The sequence below is a fragment of the Simochromis diagramma genome, unplaced genomic scaffold, assembly GCF_900408965.1.
Source record: "Simochromis diagramma unplaced genomic scaffold, fSimDia1.1 OVJJ01000205.1, whole genome shotgun sequence".
Classification (NCBI taxonomy): domain Eukaryota; kingdom Metazoa; phylum Chordata; class Actinopteri; order Cichliformes; family Cichlidae; genus Simochromis; species Simochromis diagramma.
In genome coordinates, this window is record NW_024386782.1 from 4,042,462 (window position 1) to 4,065,446 (window position 22,985).

The following is a 22,985-nucleotide window of genomic DNA, read 5'->3' on the forward strand; positions in this document are numbered from 1 at the left end:
TAAGACTGGCGGCCATCAGGGTTTTTGATAACTCTTTGAGTTCAGGTAGATTTTCTGTCATCCGTGTTTTACTTCTGCTGCAAAGGCCACAGAAAACATTTGAATGCCAGAGCAGTGCGTCTTCGTAAATTGAGCCACAGAGATGCACAAGGCCAAGGTCGTCTTTCTTTACTGACATGTTAAAAGCCTTTGTTTTTTCTTTATCGAAGACCTTGATAAATTTGGTAAACATGTAGGAGTGAAGCTGCAGACAGCGGCGCTGAGGAGACCTTTGTTGTTGTTGTTGTGTGCTGGAAGACTTTAATTGTATGTCTGCTGTGCTTTTGAATTGTTAAACCAGTTTTGTTAGTTCTTTGTAAGCAAGAGATGTGCTTTTACACATGTTCAGCAAAGCAAATGAAAAAGGATTTAGTTTGTAAGCTGAAGAAGAATTTAAGTTTAGAAAAGTGAAAAGTACAATTGGCTGAACAAGTGGAGTACATGAAGATGTTCTCACAAATGAACAAAAGCAGATATGATTCCTTAGTTTTCTCCAGTCAACAGAGATTTAAAAATCTGCATAATTACTCATTATCTTTAACCTTCACTATTTCTGTCTTATGTGCTCTCAGGTGAGAACCACGTGCTCAATTTTACCCAGATTCGAACCATGAGCGATAAGATAATGATCAAGTGGCAACCTTTCTGGCCGAAAGACTTCAGAGACCTGCTGGGCTTCATGGTGCTGTACAAAGAAGCGTGAGTTCATCTCGAGTCATCAGTCAGCCACTCTCACAATCAGACTCAGAATCTGACTCGGCTCTGTGCTAAACCAATATTGTTCTAAGCTGCTCAGATACTCTGCAGACGACAGCAGAGATACAGTAACATCTGAAACAGAAGTTACAGTAACATCTGAAAAGTATGTTTTAAAGCGACCAGATCAGTTTTAAAGAACGTTATTGTTTGTCTGTACTCACACATCAGATACATGCTCACCAGTGTTTACTGGCCCCTCAAAAGTTTCCTATAATTAAAAGTGTTTTGGGTGTAATTTTCCTTTAACAGTTTCTTCATTAGACACCATAGACTAAAAAGTAAAATAGACACTTTTTAACTAAGAAAGTTCAGAGTTACTACTCAAGAGGGAGGAGTTCAAGTGACCCATGACCTGAACCTGGATAAGCAGCAGAAAATGGATAGAACATAATTTACATCCCTATAGACCGATAAAATCTTAAGATAACATCCTGGAAGACCCTCCTTTCTAACCAGAAGCGCTGTGAGCGTCACTCTAACATCAGTAATCTTATATGAGTAGATTTTCCTCTGTAGGCTGTTGAAATAAATCGATAAATTATTTTTCCTACAACAGACCGTTTCAGAACGTCACCGAGTTCGATGGACAGGACGCCTGCGGCTCTAACAGCTGGGTGATCGCCGACGTGGACCCTCCGCGCCGAGCCACAGACGGAGAAAAAGAACAGATCGAACCGGGTCATCTAATCTTCCCCCTAAAGCCGTGGACGCAATACGCCATCATGGTCAAAACGCAGCTGTCTGCGTCTGATGAGCACCAGGTCCACGGAGCCAAGACCGAGATAATCTACGTCCGCACCAATGCCACAAGTAAGTGTGATGAGTCGATCGCAGCTTCTTCCACCTGAGTATTGCCTTGATGTAGTTTAATTGTGAAGTATATTTTGATTGAAGACTTTGGAGTTGATTTAGGAGACTTTGTCCTCATGCAGGAACTTTACTACCTGCGACTGTTTTCCACTAGTTTGTTTTTTTAATACCAAAAATGTTTTGTGACTCTACCTTAACATTATGACAGAAGCAACTTGTCAGGGTATTATTACCAACCACAGCACTACTCAGACATCAATGATGTTGCATCGTCAAGCCTGTTCTGGACCTGAATCTAAGGACTGTCCTACCAAACCAGGCATAAAAATTTCTCTGTGTAATCTAAACATGGAAACCACTGCAAACCTAAAGCTAAAGATGTATCAGCTTCTTCAAAAGCAGGTCATCGGCTGTGAAATTCTCACAGTGGAAAAGGTCAATATCTTGTCCTGTACTAGAATTCAGCTATTTTTAGGCTCATCCCGCGGTGTTACTATCATTGACTGGTGGAGTCAGTGTTGTGTGTGTTGCTGTTGCCAAAATGTCCTTGGCACAAGAACAAGGAGGAGGAAGACAGACGGCACGATTTTCTTACAGTGCCACAGACCTGCAGGGCCTTACCGCATGCAAGGTGTCCGTATCAGTCACTCAAGCAGCCATCACCGTGCTCTTCCCCACTGCTTAATTGTACCTTGCCACCCACAGATCTCGCTGTGTGCACCATGGTGATGGCCTGTCTAGCTAGCTTCCTTTTAGACAATATACGTTTCCTTCCAGATGAACCGCATGAAACATGACATCTCTCGCTCACATGAAATAGGCTTCCAGCAGAGGCGCATCACTCACACAGACAGCCATGTCAAGCAGGGTTTTGTTTTTTTTCTGTTTTGTTTTTTTACCCGTCTGGCAGGCGCTCCGGGTTCCTGGCCTGTGTCAAATCTAACCAACAGGGCAAAGCTGTCATTACAAATAAGCTGTTGCTGGTGAATCTTTGTCAGACAATGTGGTCTGACCAGTGTGTGGCAAGAAACAAGGACAACATAATCACAGTGTGACAACAAAGCTCAGGTCTCTGCAGCTCCCAAGGGTTCAGTCTGGCGCCCCACTTTTCTCACGTACACTCTCCTGATCAAACACTGGAAGCTCGGCAGCGTCATAACGATACTCCATCTCAGGCCAGAACACTTTTGAGATCTGAAGTGTCTCTTGTTCTTCCTCCTACTCGAAAAATCTACGTCACACTCAGAAAGAAGGCCATGTGTCAGCGATCAAATACAGGGCGATGCCAGTCACCGATCAACCCACAAGCTAGCAACCTATTTTTTCTGATCTGCAGGGCTTTTTGTTATCAGCTGACCATAACTGATACAGATTCAAGATCATGAAACCAGATGTTAAAGAAAAACAAACTTGCAAAGCTGTCAGATTTTCCCCCCCCACATATTTACTAAACCTCACCAACAACACACACTTGTATAAATTACACACACACCCCCAGCAGTTAACTCAGTGTCAACATCAGTGCATGTGACACCACAAAATAATCACCGGGGTAATTACAGTAAACTAGAAGCAAAGCTATAGCTAGTTGTTTCAGTAAAACTGTCATCAAATTGCAGCTGAATGAAAAAGTTAAAGCTACTGCCGAAAGCACCCATGAAAAGTTCGATTTTCATTCCCCGTAACCTGAAACGCTGGGCTCTGTGAGAGTTGCACGTTACAAGCATCAAACTGTAATAACAAATAACAAAACTGACGGGGAATACCCTGAGCAGGCAGCTGCTGGTCACAGAGCCAAACTGTGCCAGTAAGCGTGTTTCAGTATGAAATGCAAATTGGATAGAAAGAGGAGTTCTCGTCCTGCAATAACAACAAATGCAGATGATCAAACCGCAGCCCGATCTGTGGAACAGTGCAAGTTTTCATCTCAAAGAGAGTATAGAGTCTCAATATAGACTCGTAGAGAGAGTCATAAAATAGACTCGTAGACGAGTCTATTTTATGTAAATTCAGATTCCTGGTGCTTTTAATATGTGTACATTGAAGCGAGATGTTCCTAGTTCATTAAATGTGAGTGAGGGGGAAAAATGAATAATCAGTAGAAAATTACAGTGAAAATAGTCAAAACTGAGTTTAGACATTAACCAGACAGTCCTTTGCAGCAGATAACCACAATCTTCAATAACTTCGAAACTGTTTTAATCTGCTGAAATGGGAGCTGCTGTTTGGGATGCAACAGGCCTGTGTTGAGCAGAGTGTACAGGGTGCAGAAAAGCCAAATGTAATGTCCCCATAAGTATGCAGGGTCTCAGGAGCTTAAACTTAGCTGAGTTATGGTCCTGCAGATAGCAGTGCTAGGTGGTGACACGGCCTGGATCCAGCTCTTTAATTTATGCACCAATATATGGAAGAACATGGTGTATGTTGTCTGTCTTATTTATTCATTCTATTATGCATCTATGTGATGCTAAAATAGTGGAAAGACTAATTTCCTCCTGGCAAATTTCAGAGAATTCACAAATACTGGAAGAAAGTAAATATAGAAAAGTAATTTTTTTTGGCAGCAATTCTGGTAACAGGTCAGAGTATTCACGTCCCGCAAACAGCCATCCATGTGTTGATAAAACACTCTGGGCAAAAAACAAAGATTTCCCAAATTTGGGAGTCTGACTATCTAGGGCGATCATGAATGACTAATTGAACACATCACTAACAATGAGTAACAATCTCAGTATTGTTCTTTTAATGTAAAGTCATAATTTAAGTATTTATTAAGTCTTCTGTGTATTTCTGAACTGCACTCTTGGGATAAATAAGGCGATTTATTACTCGGTGTGCTTAATATACGTGTTGCTTCATTTTAATCGGCTACTTCTGTGATTTTCCCCCCAGAACCGTCGGTACCGCTGGACCCCATTTCTTCCTCCAACTCCTCCTCCCAGATCATCCTCAAGTGGAAACCTCCCAATGACCCCAACGGCAACATCACTCACTACCTGGTCTTTTGCCAGCGTCAGCCCGAGGCCAGCGAGCTTTACAAGTTTGACTACTGCCAGAAGGGTTAGCCACATTGTTTGTGGTCATTTTGTGTTTGTGCGTCTGCTTCTGTGTCTGACACGCTGAATGCTTTTCATTAGCTCGGGAGCTCGTCTCAGTTTAAGGCTCTTGACTACTACAAGCTGCTGCAGTCTACTCGTATGACACAGTAAATATTTTGTGATGTAATTCTTCTTGATGGCTTTTGTTACCTTGAAGAAAGGAAAGTGCTGTGATAGTTTTATTTAACCTAAAGTGTATTTATTATGGCAGGGCAATTAACTGAATTTTATCTATAGTTGTTGTTTTGCTTTTCAGTTCATTTGAAAACAGATATCTATCTTGTCACCATCTTAACTGGCAGGTTCCTCTTTGTTTTATTGTGCCGGTCTCTACAGATAACTCCTGTGCAAGTAGCCCGACCACTGAGAACACAATGGCTTCACTTTCAGCACCTGAAAACAAATAACTAATAGATTTGCTGAATCTATTTTCAGAATAATGCTTTTGTTTTGTCTCATTAGCCAAAGGACCAGTGACCTTGGGTCATGGTGAAACGTATATCCACATTTCACTAGAATCACTAATTCCCCTACAGTTTTGGTAAGAATTTGATCAGACTTGCACATAATAATAGGTCTCCACGATAGGTTCAAAGTTCAGGTTAAATATGTCCAATAACCTCTGAATTTGAATGCACTCTGCCCCAGATGAGCTACTACGTCATTGCTGTTCTGGTATTGAAAATCCAGCTTTTGTCTTTACAGCCGTGTGAGGGAGTCTTAACAGGTTTCCGTAGGTGAACCTGCACAAACATCATTAATGGTTGTTGTACTACCCTTTCATTTGTGTCTGACACTTGGGGTCTCTCCCTCAGTCCAGTGCAGGCTCTATGCACCAGAGCTGTTTGTTAGCTGATGACTTGGGACTCATTCCCTCTCCACGGGTTCAGTTATCTCAGGAAGCCACTGTTTCCTCCATCGGCACCTTTGGACCTCCTGTGGTGAAGGCAAAGGATGGAGGAGACCAGTGGATGAAAGACAAACTGAATAATCAAAAAGAAAACACACTGTTTAAAATATATTTTAAATGATGTTCCCAAAGGAAATGACTCACCCAAACCAAAACACTGGCCTGTTTTTTCTAAAAGTCACTAAACAAGGAAATTAAATTGAGTAAAGTTGTGTCTTTTGTTAGGGCTGCAGTGCATAACTGAAACTAAATGAAACGTGGTACTAAAACAGCCATATTCTTCATCCACTTTAACTCCAATTCAGGAAGACTTCATATCTTAGTTGATTTATTTTGGTCGTAGCCCAGCCTGCGTGTGTGCCTTTCCATCACTGCCCGTCTGTGTCAACGCAATCGCTCCTTTTTTAAACTCCCATAACGCTCGCTCATACAGAGATGGGAGTCTGCAGGGAGGTCGTGTCACTCGTAATTTATCTCCAGCAGAGAGAATGAGGACCTGGGGATGACAGTGACAGACATGCCACCGGGGCATGGGGGGTGCGAGGGGTTGTGCATAAGACTGTGTTGTGTATCCGTGTTTATCGCACCTGTCATCCCAAACTGCCTGGCTGAAATGCATTTTTATTCTCTCCTGACTACGTGTCACTAGGGATGAAGGTGCCATCACGACTGCCCACTCAGGTGGACAGTGACGAGGAGCAGAAGTGGAACCAGACAGAGGAGCAGGGCCAGGGGACACGATGTTGCGCCTGCCCCAAAACCGAAAAGGAGCTCAAGAAGGAAAAAGAGGACTCAGAGTACCGCAAAACTTTTGAGAATTACCTACACAATGAAGTCTTTGAGATCAAGTAAGACTCCTGACAACAAACCTGCACAGGAACAATAACAGTCACTAAAAATGTCCTATGTTTGTTTGTTTGTTTGTTTTATTGGCCTGACTTTTTAAATCATTTTTAAAGGGTTGGATGCAGATAACAAGTAATGTGGTTTCCGTGTTTGAATAACTTTAAATTTGACCTCTGTCATCTAGACGCTCGAGAGACCGGCGTGATCTGAATGGCATCGCCAACCGAACGTTTTCCTTCCTAACCACCGCACCAAGCCCTCGCGCGGGTACGAGCATCCCCGAGGATGAGGAAGCCTTTGAAAGCACCAAGACCGTGGTCACCGTCCATGCCAAGGAGTCCACCATTATCTCCGGCCTGCGCCACTTCACCAGCTACCAGATCGAGGTCCATGCCTGTAACCACCCAACCGACCCGGCGCGCTGCAGCATGGCGGCGTATGTCAGCGCACGCACAATGCCTGAAGGTAAAGAGGCATTGCTAACGTTACCAAGGAGCTTGGTTATGTAGGTCTGTGTAATAAACCCGGATCTCTTTTAGCTAACCTTCTTCTGACTCGCTCCTTGTTGCAAATAGAAAGTTTGAAAAGAAATGACCATATTTGGGATTTCCCCTCTCTGGGACCTCATACAGAGCCAAAAGTAGTAAAAACCTGTGTATAACAGAGTGTTTAGCACAGAATGAACCCCTGAGCTTTTGGCTCACAGGAAACAGTTTTTAATATGAGCATACATGTTGTAATAATCTGTGTGTGTATATGACAGAAAAGTGTAGTAGGTCCCCTGTTGGTTTAGAGACCCCATAAATTGGTCACTTGAACAATAAAGTCACAAAAAACCTGTCTGTCTTTTCCAAACTGATCATTTCTTGAACAGCAGGATAAAGGGAGATACTGACGTGCAGTAAATGTCTGCAGCCACTATCAAAGCAAGGACGCCCCTGCAGCTCATCTTTTATTTACTCCAAACACGCCCAACTCTTCACACAAATATGACTCATGTCGTTTTGTTCGCCACAGACAAAGCCGATGACATCTTGGGTCTCATCAAATGCGAGGTGACAGAGAAAACAGTACACATCACCTGGATGGAACCGCAAGCCCCGAATGGGATGATCATCCTGTATGAGATCAACTACAAGAAGCTGGGTGACTCTGAGGTGAACATGTCCACAGGCTTCCACATCTGCATGCACATTCGTCATGGCTTTACTGCCTTAGTATATGTAATAGTTTGAATCTTGGATGGCAGAGTTCATTGCAAGTTCATGCCAATGCAAATGGTTCTTACACCAAGCAATTTTTATATTCCTCTTTCTCATTAAACATAATGACTTTGGCTTTCAATGGAAAACAATATAGAAGAAACAAATTGTTCAGCTTAAAGCTCACCACGCAGCACAGACGGCTAAAAGCAACGCTTATTATTTGGTCTGTTGGTCTCACTAATGTCATTTGGGAGATAACCTTAATGGAGGAGTAATTTTAACGGTGCACCATGTTTTAGTTGCTATAGAGATCAGTTAGTCAGAACATCTTGTTGATGCTGGTGATTTTATTTGTAGTGCAAAACAAACCAAAAGAGTAACAAACTTGTTTTTAACGCACAGATATGAAACAAAATGAGTCTAAATTAAGTTTTAAACTTTCCAAACCTGAACGGCCACGTTGTTCCTCCGCAGGAGCTGCACTACTGCGTGTCGAGGAACATGTACAAAGCGAGCCGCGGCTGCAGACTGAAAGTGATGCATCCTGGGAATTACACGGTGAGAATCCGGGCCACCTCACTGGCTGGGAACGGATCATGGACCGAGCCCACGTACTTCTACGTCGAGGATCCAAGTAAGTAGACAGAATGAGTTCAGACATGGTTCGTCTACGGACACCTTCTGTTTTCTGAAGGCGTGTGTAGACGGGTTTGTCCATTTATTACAGTCTGATCTATATCACGTTCTTTGTAAAACATGATGAAAATGTACGTTTTCTTCTTGGCTATCAGTATATTTTGATTTATGCACTAATAAGAAAAAAAGTAATCTCTCTTCTATAAACCTTGGCACTCTAATGTGCCAGCAAAATTAAAACAAAGATTTTGAACTTAGCTTTATGGAGTTTTTGGATATTAATTTACAAATATAAGTAAATATAAATAGTTTCAGCATGGTGACTTTGCTCTAGTCATGCCTGATCTGACCAAATCCTGCTAAATCAGTTGTCTATTTTAGACACACAAAAATAATCTAATTGGCCTGCTGTGCACACAAAATTATAAAACCTTTCAAAACCGTGTTTAATAAAGTACCTCCTGTGGTCCTACCTAAGAAACCAAGGTGCTTATATTAAATTTTATACAGTTTGATGTTCTTATTTTGACCTGCTGCTGAAAAAACCCCTCTGAGTACAGCTCAGAAATGAGTGTAAATACAAATAAATGCAGAATTTTAACTTGAAAACACGCAGACAGACACCTGGCATGACTCAGTCTTCTTAAACCAAATCAAAAGCTTGTACTTGAAGCAAATTAGGATCACAGAGCAGCATATTGATCCCAGCTTAGCAGGTTTATTGTGTGCAGCTTGTATTTGTTTTTCACCTGAAATTTGACTCACTGTCCGGGCGGACTTGTTGAACAGGCGATCCTCTGCATGTCGTCAAGATCGTCATCGGACCCGTCATCTGCTTTGTCCTGGTGCTGTTTGTGGCTTTGGCAGGCTTCGTCATGTTCAAGAAAAGGTAAATATCTTTCACATCCGGCTCATTAGTCATTCTCTTATTATTCGACGTGTTACCAGTGTTCTTATTAAGCTTGTTTTATTTTTTTCTCCTTTTAGTCAAACCCAAGGACCCAGCGGGCCCATCTATGCCTCTTCAAATCCCGAGTATCTCAGCACTGATGGTAAACAGAGTTTGGGTCTCCTGTCAACAACAGAATAGTTAATGATTTTAGCTAATTTAAGGGATTTTGACAACTTAGTAGCAATTACACATCAGCGTTATCAGCGATTGGATCCCCTGGTTTGTGATTGGCTGGTGAAATTGTTCCTGGTGGATCAACTATTAAACTAACTGTTGCACCACGACATCTCTGCAGGATCTCATTAAATTAATTTTGTTAGCATGAATTTAATTGCTGCTGCATTTTCTACTCTCACTTGCAAAGATTTAATCCAATAAGATCTACTATTGCATTAGTTGATAAACATTGATTATTTTGGGGTTTCAGCAGTACAACTAATGAAATTTGGATTTAATTTCATAATGTTATTCACATAGTTTATTTTATTTTATTATTAGTAATGATGGGCATGCCCACTAGCCTGTTTTCCTATGTATTTAAATGTTTTTTTCTTTCCCTTTTTCTTTTTGCAGTGTATGAGGAAGATGAGTGGGAGGTGCCCAGGGAGAAGATCACCATTTTGCGGGAACTGGGTCAAGGCTCCTTCGGCATGGTCTATGAGGGCATTGCCAAGGACATTGTCAAAGGCGAGGGTGAAACACGAGTAGCGGTGAAGACGGTGAACGAGTCGGCCAGCCTGCGGGAGAGAATCGAGTTCCTGAACGAGGCCTCCGTCATGAAAGCCTTCAGCTGCCACCACGTGGTAAAGAGAAGCAACATGTTTTTCTCATGTTGTTCACGAGCAGAGGACATTGATGGTTTTGGTTACTGGCGATGTGTAAAAGTTTAAGGTGGGGTTGGAAGCAGTGGGCCGTAGCTGTGTGTGTGTGTGTGTGTTAGCTGTTATTTTTGAGTATTTAGAACAGAAAGTACTAAATGTACTAAAATCAGAGCTGTGTGAAAGGCAAGCACCTGCTTCACCTGCTGACTTCTAATTCCCGTTTTTGAAAAAACTAAACTACATTAAGATGAAAATCCCCATGTTTCTATCTGCCAGGTGCGTCTGCTCGGCGTGGTGTCCAAAGGACAGCCCACCCTGGTGGTGATGGAGCTGATGACCCACGGGGACCTGAAGAGCTTCCTGCGCTCTCTGCGACCTGACGCTGAGGTAAAACATTAGTTTGAATTATGTTTATTCTTCTTTTAGTTCAGACTGTACTTCTGGTTTCTTTTCTTCTTTTCACTTCTGCATTTTGTGAGTATAATAGGCAAACTAGGCTTAGGTTGCATTTTCTTGACTTTATGCAAAACAATCTTTTATAACTGCATGCGGAAATTATTTTTACACTGAGCAGCATAGAAGCTTTTAAAGCGTCATGTTTTAACTGGGCTAATTCTGCTCAGTCGAGGAGCTATTGCTGCTCTTACTGACACATTAGGCTCTACTTTGGTTCTTAGTGAGGTCTTATCTAGAGAGGTGCTTTAAAGATACACTCAGTTTACTGCAAAAGTGCAGATAAACAACACTTTAAAGCCATCAGTGTTTAAAGTAAGCAGCTGTTAACAAAGTTGGAGTCATAGGGTATTTTTCCTGGTGAAACATCTGCTATTTTGTTTCCAGTCAGATTGTTTTGGACTAAATCACATCTACAGAATAATAGTGTGTTACATCAGAGACTGTGTGCACAAATATGGATCAGTTTATGTGGTATTAACACTGAAGCCTTCATTATCAAAATCTGCATTTTCTTTTAATACATGTTGAGAGGGCTTCTGTGTACAAAGCGATGCGGCGCCTTTTTAAGTAAACATGCAGATGGCGTTTTTGTTAGAGCAGAAGCAGGGCTGAGCTGCAGGATGCTGACAGAAGGTTTTAGCAGTAAAGCCAACTGAAAACATGGCAGCTGCCTTGAAACGGGTGGCTGGTGTGTTGGGAGCAAGGTTATAATAATTCACTAATCTAAAAACTAAAATGACTTAATATTGATTTTCTTGTTTTACTAGGGTGACCTGACCAGACCTCAGAAAGAGAACAAGTCCAGAATTTTACTTTTTATTTTTTTAATTTTCATAAGATTAAAACACATCTCATTGATCCATCTTTGTTTATTTTCTTTCAGTTTTTAACTTGAAGATGTTAAACTGTGTCCGTTCTCTGAACTATTGTACTTTCGTTTTTGCATTTTTTTTTTAACTTGTGAAAAGAACATCATTGATCAATCACAGAGTTAACAATACAGTATGGTAACAAAAAATGTATGTGTGTTCAGTGTGCGCACTTTTGCCTTTTTAGCTGAGACGTGTGCTGGACGAGGATTTGGGACATAAAAGTGTGTTTGGGGTTTTTTTTTTAATCAGAAACTGTTCAGTTGGCTACATTTTTCAGGCATAGTTTTGAGAAACAGTGTAGTTAACATAACAAACAGTGGAAATCTGAAATCTGCTGTATGGCTAGATAATGAGTCAAGTGTTTGTACAATATTTTGCTTGGTTGATCTTCAGTCTGATATCATGAAAAACTACTACTTAAACTGAAATTGAACATTTTTAAGATTAAAAATTGAATTTGCAACGAGTAAAACTCACTGTGTAAATTAAACTGGAACTAAATTGATTAAACTAAATTGAATTCAAAACTAAGAAAACTGCAAAAGTGTTTCTGAACAGACATGCTATGTTTGTTGACATCTGCACAAACCTCATTATTTTTCTGATAAGTTCTGAGTGTTCAAACTGAAAGTCAAGCCTGTGTCGGGGTGTTATGTTGTGTAACCGTTTACGATGTGTTATCTTGTCAATAATTTACCTAAAGTGTAATAATATAATGACTGTGCCAAACCTTTTGTTGATAGATCAGAATTTCAAAGTCTGTCTCATGTTCCTCAGAATAACCCTGGCCGTCCACCACCCACTCTGAAGGAGATGATCCAGATGGCTGCTGAGATTGCGGATGGCATGGCTTACCTCAACGCCAAGAAGTTTGTTCACAGAGACTTGGCAGCCAGAAACTGCATGGTAGCTCACGATCTTACAGTCAAAATAGGAGGTAAGAATTCATAAAGTAAATGGGCACAAAAAACTGCTTAGATTTTGGTGCCTCATAGTGGAAGCATGAAAAGCCAACAATGCACTGTCACACTGATGGGTGTTTATATTCAGTCATCAGACATTACTAAGACAGTATTCAAATCCACAGCTTTAGGTGCCATGTATTGACTGAACAGGTGTGAGCAGAAGCAATGGTAATGGCACCCTTATAATTAAGATAAATTAGATATATCCTGAATACAAAAGGGAACTTCACAAGGTTGCACAAGCTGATATCACAGCAGATAGTGAATGTAATATAACAACCACCAGATCTTTCTGATAATTGGTGCAGGTTTGGCTGTAATTTGGAGTTTGATTTATGTTTTCCTTCCAGACTTTGGTATGACCAGAGACATCTATGAGACCGACTACTACAGGAAAGGAGGGAAGGGTCTGCTGCCCGTCAGGTGGATGGCACCTGAGTCTTTGAAGGACGGCGTCTTCACTGCACATTCAGACTGCTGGTTAGTGACACGTCTGAATTTTAGACTCCTTCTCCTCCTTCATCCTTTACTTCTCACTTTTGAAACCATCCGTGTGCAAGTTTTAAATATAGATATTTAGGCGACATGGGAGCAGACAGCGTTGTTTATCAGTATCACCTGCACCTGTCTGCACTCTGTCTATCTGTTAACAGCATCAACCATGTTTGCAGGCAGATTTACTCTAGGGTCTAATTGCTGCGTTTTCATTCTCCTCATGTCGTTCCCTCTTCTTCGCTTGTTTACCAGGTCATTTGGGGTGGTGCTGTGGGAGGTAAGCACGCTGGCTGAGCAGCCGTACCAGGGCATGTCCAACGAACAGGTCCTCAAGTTTGTCATGGAAGGAGGCTTCCTGGACCGGCCGGACAACTGCGCTGACAGACTGTGAGTATGATCACGGGGATTTGGTGGCTACGCACTGAGAAAAACAACTTCTCCTGCTTAAACTACAAACTGTGTCAAAACACTTTTAAGCAGTTATTTCACAAGTCCACAGTCAAAAGTTGAACTTTATTCAATTTAGATCACTGAGATTGGAAGTGAAGCATAGGATTTCATGATGTTCATAAATAACTATCAACGATGTGCTAAAATACATTATAAAATGGAATGTGCAGGGTGCTAAATCTGAACTCAGCTGTGAGAGCAAATATGTAAATATTTTTTTAAAGAAAAAAAAAAAGAAGCTGCTAACAGATGTACAGTTTACTTTTTAGTTTCCTAAAACAGCTGGGCAGAGCAGTTTTTAGCAGGTGTTGCTTAAAGTGTGCTCTCAGGGTGGCCATATTTTTAGCTGTTGATGTCTGAGCATTTGCTGCAGCAGGACAGTGACTCAAAATAATAAATGCACATGGACAACAGAGGTGAGGGGAAGGGAATAATATAAATCAGGGAGCTGGTTTTGTTTTTAATGTTGTTTATTAAAAGGATAATATCGTGTCTATGAAGCCTGATCAGGTGAAGTTGATTTGACTGAAATATTCTTAACAGAACAACCTTACATTATAAAATGTACATTATAAAAATAAAGATGTAGACAGTTCAGCTCCTAATCTCCCCGTCTCATCCTGCAGACACAACCTGATGCAGATGTGCTGGCAGTACAATCCCAAGATGCGTCCCACCTTCCTCGAGATCATCGAGATGCTGCGGGACGACCTGGACCCGTCTTTCCAGGAGGTCTCCTTCTTCTACAGCGAGGAGAACAAGCCGCCAGAGAGCGAGGATTTCGACCTGGACATGGAAAACATGGAGAGCATACCACTGGACCCCTCGTCGTACTCGCAGAGGGAGCAGTGTTTGGACAGGGACGAGGCCTCCTCCATGGGCCTGAGGGGCAGTTACGAGGAGCATCACATCCCGTTCACACACATGAACGGGGGAAAGACCAATGGACGAATACTGGCCCTACCACGGTCCAGCCCCTCCTAACATACTGTACACATCCCACACAAACTCATTGATGCTATAGATTTAAATATATTTTTGTTGTTTTTGTTGTTTTATATAGCTCACACTCAAACACTCTCCTCAGCAGCCCCTCAGTGCATATCTCAGGACCTTATTTTTCTCTTCAGATGCCACAAACACACACTACAGCAAGTCCAAGCTCGGACGCCAGAAGACACTTTTTGTATTTAAGGATGAATCTCCTGTGTCTCTCTTGTTCATGATTGTAGGTTATATACTGTATATAAATATATATATATTGCCAAGTTTGTGCTAGTCTGGGTGGATATTCGATTCAACTGTGAAACAAACTCTTGACAAACAAGAAGGCTGCTAACCCCACTGACCCCCCACCCCTAATTCTAGACTCCGTCTCCTCTCCCTTATTTCATCACAAGAGTTCACCCCGAGTTTTTGGGGAAAAGAGAAAAAAAAGTGCCCTTCTATTTTGTCTGTGGCCTACATCACACATCATGGAGCTGCGTCTGAATCTTTGCACGCACACGAAGACGAACTGAAAAGGAAAGCTTCGGGAGCTCCCTGCTGGATGGTCAAAAGCGGCCCATCCTCGAACAAACTCTTATTCACTGGAGAAGCTGGCTGAAGCAGCCTACCTCCTCACACTCTGCAGTATTCCAAAAAAAGGCACACGGGATACACACAGGACGTTTGTCGGGTTCTGTTTTTTAATTTATATAATGGTCTTTCTTTTTTGTTTTCTCCTTTTTCCCTACTTATTTTTGTTTTGGAGTTTTCACACTTATAGCTGAAGGATATTTAAACTGTTTTCAAAAACACGTTGCCGAACGAGTTCCTCAGATTGACCAATAGCTGCTTCGTTGGTATATTTTAGTGGGTATAGAAGATAAAAAAATATATATATATATATAAATGTTATATTGATGTTTTTGTACATAGTTGATGTCAATTTTGAGGTATTTCCGGTCATAGAAAATGTTTTTACATGTTAGTCTATTACCTTTATTTTTTCTAATCCAGAAAATCATACTAATTAGCTTTTTTGGACTCATGATCAACCAACAGCACTTGGTCTTTTTACTATGTGATCTATGTGATGCCTGGGGGAAGGAGTGTGTGGCGTCTTCAGCTTAAGATGTTTGCCCGTCATATCAAGATCAAATAAAATAGTGCTGTAAATAATGCAGCGAGATGCATTTGTGAGTAGGCTCTGCCACTGCTTGTCTTATTTTTCCAGCATGTTTGTGTTCACAAAATTGTTATGCGTAAATTTGATGTTTGTGTTTTTCCCCAGTGAGTACAACACATCTGAAGCATTTTGTTTACCTAAAAAATATATACATACACAGAAGTTAGTTTACATACAAAGTGGCGGCTGTGCTTTACTTCAACACTTGATGCCATGTTGTTTCTGGGTGTCTTTGCCATAGCAACAAACACCTGTCACTTACAAAGCAACTTAGCCAAGCTTTGGTTAGGAGTTGGCTATCTGTCTGTTACTAAAAAACATGGTGATGATTAAACTCTCCTTCACTTTGATGCTAAACTCCACAGTACCACACTACCTCACGCTCTACTGATATTTTTCTAACGGGATTTTATTGGCTGAATCTGGCTCTTTTACCAGGAGTGAAGCAACAAATCTACAATTCAGCAGCATACGACTTCACCCCATTCAAAGTAGAGATGGACCGATCCGATATTAAGTATCTGTCCGATACTGACCTAAATTACTGGATCGGATATCGGAGAGAAATAAAAAATGTAATCCGATCCATTAAATATCAAAAAAGCACCTCACAAAACTTGCGACATGGTGTAACTCGGCTCATAACCCTAGCGTGTTGGAGCAGTATGCATCACGTGATAGAGCGGCGGTGGCGTGCGAGATCTGTTGTCTGGTTCAGCATTTGGAGCCTCACTACCAAACTGGCATTTCATCTCCGAGAAAGTTATCCCAGAGAGAAGTAAAGCAAGTGTGTAAGTTCATCTCTGAATGTTTGTAAAGAATTCCAGCATTAAGCTCAACAACCTCAACAGCCTCTTCTCTCTCCCTCCCTCTCCTGCTGCCACTTCAATCGTGAAACTGATCAATGATCAGCTGATTGGCTTTTCTGTCGCGAGTCCGTCTCTCGTGTTTGTTTATCGGCCACTTCGCGCCAGAAAGAGAAAACCAGCGGCTGAACAACAGCAGCACGTTTAAGCTTGATAATCTGTTGTTAGAATTTATTTAATATTACTTTGTACACCACGATCTTTTTCTAAGTAGCTGACAGCTGGTAACTGTGCAGGGGCGGATCTAGCAAAGTTTAGCCAGGGGGGGCCGATAGGGCATTAACAGGGAAAAGGGGGGCACAAAGACATACTTTTCTTTCTTATTCTCATTTAAAATGTCTAGTTTTTAATAATTATCTGAATCTTGCACCCAAAGTTTTAATCTGATGTAAAATGTATAGAAGTCCATTACTGTATATAGTAACTGTTAATTCTAATATACCTTAATATACACTTTTTCCTTTGGGAAGGTACCATCTGTGCAGTCTGCACTTCTGTTGAAGAAAGATGTTGAATCTATTTAATTATTCTTGAAAAATAATGGATTTCTGTGCATTTTCTTTCACACTGAATCAAATTAAAGTTGATTACATCGATTAAGCATCATGAGGTGGAGGGTGGTTCCCAATTTCTTTTCTTTTTTTGCTGGGATCTTGCAACCCTATTAATTAGGTTGCTTATGATATCACTATGAAATATTTTGGGTGCAGTGTATTTTTTTGCATACAGGTATAACAGAATAGCTTTAGTGTTTGTTTGTTTTTTTTTTAACTTGAATTTGAACTTATACAAAATGCAGCAAGATATTAAAAAATCAGTTTTAATTAAAAAACACTATATCAGATTCATATCGGTATCGGCCGATATCCAAATTTATGATATCGGTATCGGACATAAAAAAGTGGTATCGTGCCATCTCTAATTCAAAGCAAATGACAGTAGAGAGCTGTGAATTCTCGTTACATGTAAGATCAACCAAATCTGAAAAAAGTTGCCACCTTACATCATCAAAATCAAATTGTTTGTGTGGTTACTGAAGCAATTCAACAGTTTTTCCCTCAAAATATGAAAATCTGCAGTTAGAATTATTTTGTACAGCATTTTTGCTGGTACTAAGTAATTACTGTAGTTAGCCAGATGGAGTTTTCAGGACTCTTTCCCCATTGTACACCCACCAGGGTAACCCTTGTTTCTTTTCTGAACTGAGCAGTTTATGATATTTCAGGCCTGTTTCCAGAACAAAATGATTAGGTATGGATCAGAAATTTTTGAGGATAATCTCTCCCTGTATAGCCTACTTCTCTTTCCTTGGGAGAATGGCTGCCAAACTATGTCTTTAATGTTATATATTAATATGTCGAAACATACTTCATTAGGGCTACAAGTGAGTTTGTCAAATACTAAAAAATGTTGATGGGGGAACAGTTAACGCTTAAGTAAAAACTAACCAAATCCACTTTACACTTTTTCCAAGTGTCACTATTATGAAATATATCATTTTTCCAGTAGTAAAAAAGGCACCAGTCTATGGTCTGTGACCTCTTTCTACCTACATTTTGATACCAAGATTCATAGCGGGAAGGTAAAATTTTGCATCAAGTATACATGAGTTAGTGCTGTGTAGCTGACCTGGCACTTCTACCCCATGTCTGCGTGGGTTCTCTCCAGGTACTTCAGCTTCCTCTCACACAGTCCTCAGACATCGAATTAGGTTGTATGGTGATTCTGTTAGGCCTGTGGCATATTGGCAACCTGTCCAGAGTGCACCCTGCCTCTCACAGCTTATGCTGTGACCCTGAGTTGGATGAATGGATGGATCGATCTGCTAAATAATGTAAAACTGTACTTGAAACTGAATTGTGTTTTGTTGTTTACTGGATATTGTTGTTTATTTTGTTATATCTGAGCCTGCAGGATAGGATCAATTAAGCTGAGCTTCCACACAGTTGATAGTGAAATGGCGCCCCCTAGTGCATATCACTGTATATATGTCACAGGATTCTCCACAGCATTACATATACAAACATTTCAGATGCAGTGCATGATGTGACTAAATTAGCTTTCAGTGTGTACTGTTTTAAAAGTTTAACAGCTAAGCTGAGGTTTCATGCACTAGTGAAACAATCTGTAACTCTGTGGTGTCTCACTGCGACTCAGAATATATCCCTTAAAACAGCTTCTAAATGGAAATGAAGAGAGTCACATTTAAGTCTTGCTTGCTTATACACTCAAATCCCTCTGAAGCTACTATGATAATTTTCTGAGGTAGTGCTGCTGGACAAAACCCAAACTGATTTTTCTCTTATGATACCTTAGCATTCTGAAACTGATGGAAATCATTCAAAGTTAGTTTAAGGAGCTTAGAAAGAAAGCAACTGGACTTCTTTAAGTTTCTTTAAAACGTTTCACCTCTCATCCATGAAGCTTCTTCAGTTTTAAAACCAAAATGTGGAGAGTCCCAAGTATTTAATCCCTGGTGGGAGTTGTCCCTTAAGAGTTGTCACTATTGATCATCTGGCTCACCACATGAGCCACGGTGTGAAAAAAGGCGTCGGTCATTATCAACAGAAGTTTCAGGTGAGAGTCCCTGGGAAGGGATCTCAAAACTGCATTATAGGTGGCAGACAGTTGGTGTTGCAAAGTCTGTTCAAAGATTTTTCATTCAGTGGACACAGATGGCCCCTTTCGCTTCTCTTTCAAAGCATCTGTCTTCTCTGTCCAAAGTGTGAACATCAGCATCCTTAAAAGAGTGACCTTTATCCTTTAGATGATGCAGCTAAGTCTTGTTGCTCTCCATAAAATCAGCTCAGCTCTATGTCCCGACTGTGGATCCAAGGCACAAACTCTTGGGAACAAGTCGGCTTTGTCTGCATCTTAGGTTAAAGTGGAGGTAGTTTCTATAGTCCGTTGGTTTTCTTGATTCCCTTTCATATTAAAGCAACAGTTGCAGTGTTTTCCTCCCAAAGTACGAGGCAATATTTCTGTGTAAGTTCTCAGTCATCCAGGTCATTGTAGTCCAAAGAGCTTAGAAAGAAGGTGTGTGGACTTTCTTGAAGACATTTCACACCTTGGTTGTGGTGAGGCACATGTGGGTCAACAACCCTCTTCAAGGGACAACTCTCACTAGAGATTAAATAGTTGGGATTCTCTTTTTTTTTTCTTTTAGAACTGAAGAAGCCGCTGAAGAAGCTGCCCAGGTAAGAAGTGAAACGTCTTCTAGAAACTTAGGTAGAAGAAGAAACCAGCCACTATCTTTCTAAGCTCCTTAGGCTACCATAACCTGGATGACTGAGAATCTACACAGACATTCAAAATTTGTTATTTTAGAGTTTTCCTCATTATGCTTCACTGGATTGTGACAGAATAAGAAATAGGAAATTTGGTACTAAAAAGTATAACTCTGAGAAACTTTAACACCTTCTAATAATATACTAGCTGATTATAAAAATCATTAGAGTTAGGATTTTCCCATCCAATCATCCATTTTTATTTAACCATTTGGGAGTCCATCTCAGGTCCCACAGAGAGAGAGGCAGGGTCCACCCTGGATAGGTTGATGGCCCATGACAGTGTTGACAAATAGATGTGAATGATGTCTGTCTCTATGTCCAATTCAGAATCACCAGTTAAGCTAAAATATATGTTTGGACTAAAACTATTTAAAAAAAATTAACTAAAAGATTCACTCTGGAAACTAAGTTTAGGTAACCTGAACTGAAAATAAAATAAAAACCAAGAAGAAAAGATGAAACTAAACTCTGGACCAAATCTTCTGGGATACGAGATGATAGGAGCAGCAGAGGAATGTGTTGGGGAATTCTTAGAACCCTGCTTTCACTTGCTCAGTGCAGTTCAAGGATGTTCAAAACCTCAACTTTCTGCCGCTGCTATGTTATCATCATTGGGACGACACAGTGGTGCAGAGGTTAACACAGTGGCCTCACATCTGATTATCTAAAAAATTATTATTATTATTATCATTATTTGGTGGATTTGTATGAAAAGTTTACTAACACAGGGCTTGGCCCAGCATAGTGATTAACTTGTGGAGTTGGTGTGGATTCAAAAGTTTTGGAAGAACTTTATCAACATAAAACAGACCAATGTTAAAAATACACTGGGAAAAATGAGAGACAGCAAGAAAATATTACAAACTGATCCTGATACAGATATGCTTCTGGATCCAGGAACTCAATTTGAGCATCCAGGGGACTTCTCTTGTATTGTTTCTTTCTATTCTTTTGGACCAACAGGGGTCACTAAATACACTATAAACTGAAGTATGAACCCGTTGAATACATCTCTGTGCAGGTTAACTTTTAAGGTTTAGCTTAATTATTTTCTTTCAAGACCCGAGCTGTCAGTGTTTATACCAAAGGCAGGTTCTTAAAAGTATAGTGATGATATTTAGCAAAACAAGCCTTTAATTTTGATTTTCCTTAATACTTCAAGGCCCAATTGTCAACATCGAATTAAAATCTTGACACTCAAAAGTCTGACTAAAAGGCACATCTTTTTCTTCCACTATAAAATGACTGAATGTTTTTCTTTCTTTTGGGCTTTTTAGCCTTTATTTGATACACTCAAAAGAAGTCAGAAAAGCTTGGAGGAAGAGCAGGGGAGAGACATACAGTAAATTAACTTGGGCACATTCATACCCAGCCCTCACCAATAGCCTGACAGCACAGGACAGATATTTTTTTAGAGCCTGGCTTTTATCCAGTAGTTTGCTTGAAAACAACAACAACAACAACAAACCCCAACCCATTGCAACTCAATTTTATTAATAGTACCAACTGATGATGATAGCCACCTCAAGGACCTTTATATTTTAATTACAGATCCTGCAGTATTAGAACAAGAATACCTACAATCAATCAATGTGAGACAGAGTAGACAAAAGTTAGTAATATGTAGTAGGGACATATGGAACAAGTGGAGAAGAAATGCTCAGTCCATCATGGATTAACACTTCTGTTAGAGATTGGTCACATGATCAAGTCCTTTATCATAAAGGGAAATAATATACAGGTCTTCAGATGCAGGTTAACCTGCCAACACCACACCCTGATGTAAACACTTCCACAAAACATAATACAAAATACTAAATCCAGCTACAATACCACAGTTGCCTCTGAGTGTGGTACAATCTTCTTCTTCCAGCTGCTCCCTATACACACAGCAGATTATCTACCTCCACCTCATCTTGTCCCTAGCATCCTCCTCTGTTACACCAACCCTCTGAATGTTCTCCATCACTAGACCCATCTTCTCCGTGGTCTTCTTCTTTTCCTTCTTCCTGGGAGCTCCATCTACAACATCCTTTGTCTAATAAATTCACTATCCCTCCTCTGTCATGTACCTCTACATACCTCTTTGTCTCCAAACCGCTCAACCTGAGCCGCCTCTTTTATGTACTCATTATTAATCCTGACTATCGTGGTGACTCCCAATGAAAATCTCCAATTTTACCAACTCCAGTTTGGCATCCTGGTTCTCTGTCAGTGCCATCGTCTCCAAACCATAAATCATAGCAGGTCTCACTATCATCTCATAAACCTTAGTTTTCCTTCTGCTGTTATCTCCACCATCTCCACCCAGCCTGCACTCTCTTGTACACGGTTTGTTGCTTTGGATGGTCAACCCCAAATTTAAACTTATCTGCCTTCACTATTTCTCCTCCTTGCAGCTTCACTGTTACTCCTGTCTCCTTCTCATTCACATATGTATTGTGTCTTGCTTCTACTGTCTTTCATTCTTCTCTCCAGAGAATATCTCCACCTTTCCAGGCTCTCGTCCACCTGCTCCCTACTCTCACCACAGATCACTCATCTGCAAACATCATAGGTAATTCCTAGGAGACTCCTGTCTGACCTCATCTGTCAGTCTGTCCATAACCACTGTAGCGCTTGCTTCCTCTATACTAATTCTTTGCACATCACTAACTTTCTTCCTTCTCTCCTCCTCTCTCATTTTTATCATTCATCAGCTTCTCGAAGTACTCCTTCCATCTTCTCAGCACACTCTCTTCACTCCTTAGTACATTTCCATCTCCATCCAATCATCCTAACCAGCTGCACATCCTTTCAGATCGATCTCTGCCTTTTCTCCTTCCTTAGTGTCCAGGCTCACATTAAACTCATTATATGCCTTTTCCTTTGCCACCACCCCTGTCTACTCCCTTCATCTCATTTTGTCTTTGCTGAGCTCTTCCTTTGAAAACTTTACTGAATTTCCTTGTTCTACCACCAAATCTCCTTGTCCTCTGTCTTCTGTCCAAAATACCTTCTAGACACTGAGTGTAGTATAACTTCTGTTAGTATTAGCTTACCAAAAACGCACAGACACACACCCTCAAGACAGTTGCTTTAGCAAGCAAAATAAATTAAAGAAATGCTGTCTCATTTATGCTAGCTGAGCTCCTACCTGCAACACCTGATTGAACCTACACAAAGGACAAGTGCTTGTTTTTGCCAAAATAAAAGCATGTAACTATTCACAGCAGTTGTTTTTCACTAAAAATGGCTACCAGAGTTTCTTACTGGGAAGGTGAACTGCAGCAGATGCCAGCTGTCTGTATTAATTTAAGGATTGAGAGAAGAGGTAGTTGCTGTATGAAGATCAGGTATCACTGA

General features: G+C 40.7%; 1 protein-coding gene across 1 annotated transcript in view; it reads left to right on the forward strand.

Annotated features, from left to right (window-relative positions):
* The window catches only part of insra (insulin receptor a), a 54,208-nt gene extending 38,717 nt beyond the window's left edge, over nucleotides 1–15,491 (forward strand). Inside the window, exons 7-21 of the mRNA XM_040017170.1 lie at nucleotides 612–738; nucleotides 1,355–1,608; nucleotides 4,501–4,668; nucleotides 6,266–6,464; nucleotides 6,647–6,927; nucleotides 7,480–7,619; nucleotides 8,142–8,301; nucleotides 9,093–9,192; nucleotides 9,291–9,355; nucleotides 9,829–10,058; nucleotides 10,353–10,463; nucleotides 12,182–12,341; nucleotides 12,720–12,849; nucleotides 13,117–13,251; nucleotides 13,941–15,491. Of these exons, the coding sequence (XP_039873104.1) occupies nucleotides 612–738; nucleotides 1,355–1,608; nucleotides 4,501–4,668; nucleotides 6,266–6,464; nucleotides 6,647–6,927; nucleotides 7,480–7,619; nucleotides 8,142–8,301; nucleotides 9,093–9,192; nucleotides 9,291–9,355; nucleotides 9,829–10,058; nucleotides 10,353–10,463; nucleotides 12,182–12,341; nucleotides 12,720–12,849; nucleotides 13,117–13,251; nucleotides 13,941–14,298 (2,618 nt within the window). The 3' untranslated portion in view covers nucleotides 14,299–15,491. The remainder of the gene's footprint in view (nucleotides 1–611; nucleotides 739–1,354; nucleotides 1,609–4,500; nucleotides 4,669–6,265; nucleotides 6,465–6,646; nucleotides 6,928–7,479; nucleotides 7,620–8,141; nucleotides 8,302–9,092; nucleotides 9,193–9,290; nucleotides 9,356–9,828; nucleotides 10,059–10,352; nucleotides 10,464–12,181; nucleotides 12,342–12,719; nucleotides 12,850–13,116; nucleotides 13,252–13,940) is intronic.
* The last annotated feature ends 7,494 nt before the right edge of the window (nucleotides 15,492–22,985 follow it).